We start from the raw sequence: 8,921 nt of genomic DNA, 5'->3' as shown, positions 1-8,921 counted from the left end.
GTTATTTCTCCTAACAAAGTGCACTCTTATCTATGGGCTGTGTCTGGCATTACATTCACTTGACAAGGCTTTATGCACAAAGCTGTAACATGTAAGGAACCACAATAGGACAAGCATAGAGGTGCATGGGGCCTTACTGTACCTCACTATGTCTTTGGGAAAGAATCTGACAGAACATAGTTGTATCTCAGTAAGTAAATATTAAGCAATAGAAAAGTCTTAATGGAGTCTCCTGCCGGCATAAGATGCATCTGAGGCTCCAACATCTTGTAGGGCCCGATGCACTAAACTTGAGCTCTGCCCTAGATTTCAGGTATACATACAGCAGTTTTCTGGTATGAGTTGAACTAAATCTGTTGGGCCAAGACTGCTCCATCCATCCAGGCAGGACCATGTTTCAGTCACTATTATTGCTCTATTTGGTATTGTAAAAATGCTGATAGGAACGAAAGCTCCTTCCATTTCTGCTAGTAATAACTCAGCAGAGTCCCCTGGCACGGGTGAAGGCGTTTGGGAGTCTAGGGCTACCTCTTAGCACCGTGTTACATTTAAGCAGCTATTCTACTTCAGTTTTGTGCTATTTGTTCCTGGATCTCGAGCACGGCACATGTCACAGATTCCATACACAGTCATTTGGTAATTTGACCTCCAGAACCCTCTTCCACATATACTGCAGTCAGCAAGTAGTAAGGAGATAAATGAATATTAATGAGAACGCCATCAATCAGCTCCCAGGAATCTGTAGCGACACGAGACACATACGTGTGCGGCTGCTTCAGTGACGGCACTAGTTCCTGGTGTACATCTCACAGCGACTGCGCCCTCTGTAATAACATTACAATAATCCATGTAAATGGAATCACACAAACCACATCACAGTCACGTTGCCACTTATCAAAGGTGGAAATAAATACTTTATTGCCCAGTTAAACAAGCAGAGCCATCAATGACATGTCACACAGTATCAGGACAACAGCCAATGTTAATAGGACATACTAGCATTTTATATAGCACCTACAAGCCAGAGAAGTGCAGTATAGATCTAGCACAAGGGCTGTCGCACCTCGCTGCTCCAGCTGTGCTCGAACTACTTGGGGGAGGGGGGAGCATAATGGGAAATGTAGTTCAGCAACAAATGGAGTGTTGCAAAGTTTCCAGTCCCAGTCTAGTCCCTGACGGACACTTGGCTGATGTTTACAACCCTGAGTGCTGGTACCTTAGGCAGAGGTTTAGGATACGGTGCAGCCTTAGTCCTCTACACCATATGCTACAACATACCTATGGTTACATAGGACAAAGACAATGAAGGGAACTACTGAATAACCAGAGAGAACAATCTTCCCATCACTGTGAGCATGCTGCTAGATGCAAATTAAAGGACAGCTATAAAAATAAAGTCAGATCCTTTACAATGATTTACATATAGGAGGAGAGTTTTAAAAAAAATTCCCTTTGAGAAATAAAAATATCTGCCATCCCCCACACTCATCAATAGGTCTGTTATCTTATACTGAGCTAGGTGTCAGGCCAGTCCTCATGGGAGGGACCAGTGGTCACATGCTGCTATATGGCACATGACTCCTCCTACAAGGGGAAGAGGCAGACACCAATTTCCAGTGTGGCAATTCAGGATATAAGCCTGACATGGCTGCTAACTCCACCTGGGGGAAATTATGAAGAGTTTTATTTTTTTGCATCACTTTCCTCATTTCAGTACAGTGCCATTATGTAGTGCTCAGGAATACAACCATACAAGTATACTTCTGTACACAGTACATTTTACAACAGTATGAACTTGGAGCAGCCAATACTGACCAAAGAGAGTTCCATGTAAGAGTCCTGACTGTACAAGACCTGCAGTGGAGCTAATGTGAGTGTGTGGGATAGAAAAGAAGGGCCATTCATGGGTCAATATTCTGACCTAATACCACTTTGCACCCTTTTTTATTTTTACTGAAAACAACCATGCAGATAAGCTACCTGCACTGTACCTGTGGCTTCACCCACCTCCCATGTGCCCTCTCCTTCAAGATCTGCACCCCAATAGCACCATTACATTTCAGCATATACAGCAGGTGACTGCTTACTCGGGAAAACTACATTTCCCAGGTGCACCTTGCTCTGTGTGCTTCCTCACAGAAATCAGACATGCACTGCACATGCGCCATCTCTTAGATAAGACCTACATAACCTAACTACAGGGGAATGAGCACGCTTGTCCTGAATGAAGACGGATTACAGGTCGTAGCCATTGGTAACAGGTGGTAGGGAAAGAGGGATTTCATTGGGTTTTTATAATGATATATACAATTTTGTTAATTGCTTTCAATGGGTATAAGATGAAACATGACTGTTGTTGTAGTAAAGAACATGGAACAAGCATGGATATGGGTTTCGCATGTAATATGCCTGTCTGAATTAAAGGGAATGGGTCATCAAAAAGTGACCTATTATTAAACCAGGTTTATTGTTAAACATTTGTTTATATAAACAAATTTAAGAATATGTTTAAAATAATATATATATTATTATTTTTTTTTTTTAACAACTTTAGATTTTCTGGCAGTATGCGTGTGTCAATAATAAGCTGTGTAATATACTTTATTAACAGATTTTGTCTCCTTTGTGTGATACAGAAGTTAGAGCTGTGCAAGGCTTCTCATTGTGTAATGAAAAGAAAAGGAGGGCGTTCTGAAAACTTACTTTTGGTATCGTCTGCAGCAGTTCTACCTTTCTTATATCCAGAGATATCACAGGTTGAAAACACAGCCAGGATTAGGTTATTTATATCGTATGCAGCTGCACATAAATATCCCAAATCCAAACTATGTTTTCAACCAGTGATCTCTCTGGAAATAGGTCTAGCTGCAACCTGAGATAGGAGCCTCCCCTCATTTCACATAAGCCATACACCATAGACAGTGGGAGAGGCAGGGACAGCTTTCTGTACAGAAGAGATGCAGGATTTTACAGAAGACAAGATTTAATAATAAAGTATATTACAAACATGTATTAATGACACAAATACTGCCAGAAAAATAAAAAATTGTCTAAAAGTTTAGTTACGGTATTTAAGTACTAAATCCTGTAATTTTTACTCTGGTCACCAAGCCTAGTAATAGACTGCTACTTCTGAATTCTAGAGGAGTTCTGTTTGCAGCAGTCACATCATTTCTATCAGACAAGAGAGACAGGATTACAATGAATTTCACATTATGGTTTCAATAAATAAAAATTGATGATACATTCCCTTTAAGATGTGTTCAGTAGAACTTTTTTTAGGCTAGTGTCTGAATATTCGTCATTACGCTATCCATCCCTTTTTTCATAGAAAGTAGGGATTAGACCGTAGCTGCACTGCCAGGACAGGAACCAGACGTTTTCTGAGTATAAAGGGTGACATCTCTGCTTATATGGCCAAACACAAGTTCTTTACTGGTGAGGTTTTGGCGTATCTTTAGGCAACGTGATACTGGACGAGGAGCAAAATCTCTCAAAAAGCGGTCATAAAGAAGGTGTGCACCAAAGCAATATGAAACATGTCATAAGTGTAAGTGATCCTGATTCTCTGGGCTTATTCTAAAAAGTGTCACGTTCATCTGTAAGAGGGGGGAGATGGGCATCTTGGGCTCGAGCCTTTCACTGGAGGATTTCCTAATGTATACCCCCTCATGAGTACACTGCATGGTATACCATTTTGCAGTACACCTTTGACATTTTTATAAAAAGTATAATGACCTATACCACAACACATTTTTGGCATCTGTCAAGTAAACAGAACCCTCTGGACATGTCTGACACAGAGCTTAAAGGGGTTCCCCCACAATAGACATTTATGGCATATCCATAAGATATGCCATGAAAGCCTGATGGATACGGGTCCTACCTTTGGGACCTACAGCTGTTTCTAAAATGAGCTTCCCCAGCCTTTGTGTATTTCTACTTACTGGACTGTGTCTTTTCTGTGAAGACTTCACTACGCTGTTTCCATAACAGTAATTGGGAGTTACAGAAACATAGCTCAGGGCTACGCTGTTTCTGTAAAGCCCAACCATAGCCAATAGTCTTCACAGCCAGGTCGTGGTCAGGAAAGTAGCACAGAAGCTGGAGGGCTTATTTTACAAATAGGTTTGGGTCCCAGAGGTGGGGATATGCCATAAATATCTTTTGAGGGACAACCCCTCTAAGTGGCACATACGCTAACAGTAGGGTTCAGATGTGATGTGAATAGTGCCTGAATTATACCATGGCACCAACAATATTGGTAAAATAACGAGCAAAACAATAAAACTTCCCAATATATATTTAGTGCAAACCTGTAAATATAGATGAATGGAAAGAATAAGCATCTACAACATGTTCAGCACTGCTGGGCCTGGCGCAGGTGGGTGGCACATCTGTCCAGAATGTAGGGCAGAAGATTTACCACCGATAATAAAATCTAGCAGTAATCGGTGTCAACATTAGAAAAGTCCATCCGTGCACAAAAAAAACAAAACAGCCTATATAAAGTTTGTTCTCTGCCATAAGTCAAACTACTTATCTTGCCTGTGTAAAAAGTCAGTGACAGGAGAGGTAACGTCATATATGTGCCCTACAGAGCCAGGTCAGCGATGTCCAGTGTAAGCCTTAAACCAGGAGGTGACAGAGGCAGCGGCGGAGGAGATCATCCCCCCAGCACTGCTGCTAGCGATAGGCTGCGACATCATCGTGCTCTGGCTCTCCTGCATCTCCAGTGGTTGAGAGGGGATATCACAAAATTTAGGACTTGGCAGATTTTCCCAGTCAGTGCCTAGGTCTGTCTCTTCATCACTTATATGCTCGTCTCCACTTTCATCACTCTCTCCGGCACCACTGGGATCTACAAATTCCATGGAGTCTTCGAGATCAGCGCTGATTTCAAAAGGTCCAGATCTACAGAACAGAACACGGAGAATATTACTTTTGCCAGTCCCACTCACTGGAATGGAGCTAAGTTCACATTTGCGTCTGTGTGTCCATTGTTCAAGTATAGACAGGAGTAGAGGACCAGAGGTCCGTTATGGAAGCACCGCGCTCTCTGGTATGTATAAGAGGATGGTAGACCAGGATCCAAACTTGAATAATTTATTGGATAAAATATAGTACAGCATAAGGCATGACGCGTTTCCGGCCTCACAGGATTCAATCCTGACTCGGTTCTGCTTTTCCTTGGAGTTTCTCTGGCCTAGGATGAAATAACTGCACAATATTCACAGCTGTCTCTTTTTTTGCACTTGAGAAAGGGCCATTGTGAGGCCCAAAATGCGCCGTACTATATTTTATCCAATAAATTATTCAAGTTTGGATCTTGGTCTACCATCCTCTTATACATACCAAAGAGCGCTATTCTTCCATAACGGACCTCTGGTCCTCTACTCCTGTCTATGATTCCCCCAGTCCTCCGGTGACGGATTGAACTGCTGCCACTCTCACCTTAATATGCTCCCCAAGTGTTAATACTGCACTTAGTGCGCTCGGGGTCCTCTCTCTGTTTTTTACTCTCATTGTTCAAGTATGTCAGAGGACCAAAACAGTGGATAAACAGTCCGCTAAAATAGGAGACACCAATAGTGCCCGATGGACCCCATTAATTACAATTAGATCCGTCGCTGTCCGTTCTTTCAAACAAACCGGACTTACAGCATTTTTTCATCCACTATTTTAGGTGGTCACTGCAATACAGTCTAAAACGCAGATGTGAATGTAGACTTACTGTGCATGTATGGCCACCACTCCAACAGGGACCAGGCTTTTCAGATTATGATTAGCCATAAATATTAGATCAGAGGATGTCTGACTCCCAGCACCCTCGCCGATCAGCTGTTTGTATTCCCTTCACTATTTACAAGCACAGCTCTGTACTTTAAGTGGCTTGGTATTACAGCTCAGAGCAGTTCATTCCTACTCAAGGGAATGGTACAAAGCTGTTATACCAGGCACAGCCATAGGCCTAAGCAAGTACTGCTTGTTTCGACATCCCCTACCTGAGGCCAGTATTTCCTGAAACCAGACAATTAACTCTTGTCCATCTGTACAGAAAGCTGCTGTGTTTTCATTTCCACACATGAAGTACAAGTGGTTACACTGTGAGTGAGCTGTGAATTACATTTATGTTCCAGAGCACAAAGGCACCGCCACACAATAGACACTATATGAACACAATGTGACATGTCGCCACTGCTGTACAATGGGAACATAAGAAAGTGTTCTTAAGCATACTGAGGAAAGCAAAAATTTCAAGCTCACCTGCCCAAGTTTTCACTGTCAGGACTAACCAAGTACATGAGGTTCCTGAGCGTATGTAGTGGATGTAACAGATCCAAGTCCACATGCTGCAAAAGAAACACACAGTTACTATATCAGCCATACAACGTCACAACATCAGAGCAAGCACAAAATCTCACAAGACAAACAACTAAAGTACAATTACATTTTACAATATCCGTGCTGCCTACATGTTCGTTTTGGAAAAAAAACAAAGCATAATATGCAACAGAAGCCCGAGCCTTTCTGTAAAGCGTATCTCCAGTTATAAATCACATTGCAAAAGTGAACAGAGTAGATGAAAATATTTTCTACGTTATTAGTCTATGGAGAGTGGAGATGTATAGAAAAGACACCAATTGCTGCTCCTGGGTCATTCCGTGTCAAGTGAACCAATGATTTTTCCCTCTATATTTTTAATTTTTTTGATATTTTGTCATTTGGTAATAGTGTGTCAGAGAATGCAAAATGTGAAGAAAAAAAAATTCTAGAATTTTTTTTGGATTTTTAATTGATTTTCAAAGTTCAGAAAAAGTGTGAATTTCTGTGTTGCCTGCCTTTACATTTCTCCTCATAACTTAGGCTAGAAAAAAGATAGAGAAACAAAATAAACGCCATTCTACTCAGAACTATACAGGCTTTCACCAAATATGTCACAAGAGTATCTTTGTTAATATTTTACCCATGTGAACGCAAACGCAAAATTTTAAAACGCATTTCCGAAAAAAAACGTTTTATTTAAAAATTTCAAAAAAATGCACATGGGCCTGCTATGCCCTTAGCCACATCTGTACCAAAATTCAAGTTGGGATCACGATGGGATAATATTTTAAAATATAACTATTACAGTTTCATTCCGAAAATCTTGAATTCAGATCTGTTCAGCCTGTGGTCTAAAAGTGTGGGGTCTTTATGTGAGATATGTACAGAGAATGATCCACCTCACAAAGTGTCAGACTAGCAGTATACAGGTCCTGTAATATGACACTAGAGTGGGACCATGTATCTCAGAGGTGTGTTTCTGGTAGGACACTTATTGTAGTGCACCTCAGATAACCACAAGAAGGGAGGTTCCAATCTTCATGTTTGATGCATGTCCCTTATTATTAAAGGTAGAGTAATTAATACAGAAGTCATGTTGTTATGTTCTCATATTGCATTGCTCAGTATATGTTGATGCAGTCACTGATGTAAGGAATGACTGAGGACTTAATGCTAATGTACAATTACTAGGTAGTATGGAAGGACACTTATTGTAGTGCACCTCATAACAAGAAGAAGGGAGGTCCTAATCTCCATGTTTGATGCATGTGCCTTATTATTACAGATGAATGTTAATAAAGAATATAACCCCCCCAACCACACCAGTGTCAACTCATTAGGTGTGCAACATATAATTACCAAATAATCCATGATTTTTAGATATCACAGCAGCTTTTTTTCTTTCGGTTTGTTCAATGCATTCAGGTTGAAAATGCTGAACAAGCTGTGTTCTGATGATAAGGGCTAGTTCACACGTGAGTATAAGGGGAGGGTTTTGACAGCGGATTTCGCATCTAAAACCTCCCCTTATAATGGTGGTCTATGGAGACCGCCGGGCTTCTTTTCTCCGCTAGCGGCGGGCTGCTGCTAGCGGAGAAAAGAAGCGACATGCTCTTTCTTCAGGCGGAAGCCGCGCGGGCTGCGCCGCACAGTTTCCGCCCGGCTGCAGCACCCTCCATGTTGGCTCATTCATTTGAGCCGACAGCGGAGGTGAAAGCCGCGACCGCGATGGTCGCGGCGGGTTTTGACAAGAGAGAGACGCGGCTCGCCGCGTCTCTCTCTGTGTCAAAACCCGCGCGGGCAGTTCACGTGTGAACTAGCCCTAAGATGTATTTGTTCTGGCACTTACAGTATTTGTTTTTTATGTTTTTTTTATTGTTGCATATAAATGTTGAATTCAGCAAGTTGTAATTTGAAAAGAAAAAAGGAAGAAGCTCACACAAACATAAAATCAGATGGTTCAAGGCTTAAAAAAAAAATAAAAAAAAAATTGATCCCAATTTGGTCCCAAGTTGAAAACCTGTACAAATATAATCAAGAGCACAAGTAACACACATGCATTTTTTCACAATTTTAAAACATACGTTTTTTTCACAATTGCGCATCAAAATTTTAAATTTGATTTCTCCAAAACAAAATATAAAGAAACATCGTCTTGTGACATATCAAATGAAAGCCGGTACCGCTCTGAGAAAAATGATGCCTCTCCCACCCATTTATCTTAATTCTAGCCCAAGATATGTTAAAAAATGTAAAGCCATACCAGGCCAAAATTCACACTTTTTCAAAACTTTAGAAGTCTATAAAAAATTAACTGATGAAGAAAAAAAATCAAAACTTTTTATTTGTAATTAACTTAAGTTGTACTTCATAAAAAATAAAAATAAAAAAATCTAAAGACGTCAGGTAAAAAAAATATTCCTATTTGGATCACTTGATATGGAATGACCCTCCTACACATTTAACACTGCTATGTTTGTAGGTAAAAGGGTATTAGTCCACAGAGAAGGTACACTTTAAGGACAAAACTATGGATCAGTGAACATGGAAAAGATGAGCCTATCCATTCCTGTAGACAAGGCCACATTCATACT

At 40.8% G+C, this 8,921-nt stretch overlaps 1 protein-coding gene across 1 annotated transcript in view; it reads right to left on the bottom strand.

Moving 5' to 3' along the window:
* Nucleotides 1-584: 584 nt before the first annotated feature.
* ATG14 (autophagy related 14) overlaps nt 585-8,921 on the bottom strand; it is a 33,727-nt gene continuing 25,390 nt past the window's right edge. The window contains exons 9-10 of the mRNA XM_075282770.1: nt 6,268-6,353; nt 585-4,914 (exon numbers count right to left, since the gene is read on the bottom strand). Coding sequence (XP_075138871.1) covers nt 4,608-4,914; nt 6,268-6,353 — 393 coding nt within the window. The 3' untranslated portion in view covers nt 585-4,607. The remainder of the gene's footprint in view (nt 4,915-6,267; nt 6,354-8,921) is intronic.

This window comes from Leptodactylus fuscus, chromosome 7, assembly GCF_031893055.1.
Source record: "Leptodactylus fuscus isolate aLepFus1 chromosome 7, aLepFus1.hap2, whole genome shotgun sequence".
Classification (NCBI taxonomy): domain Eukaryota; kingdom Metazoa; phylum Chordata; class Amphibia; order Anura; family Leptodactylidae; genus Leptodactylus; species Leptodactylus fuscus.
The sequence above is the reverse complement of the archived record's forward strand: the minus strand, read 5'-3'. Positions and strand labels throughout refer to the sequence as shown.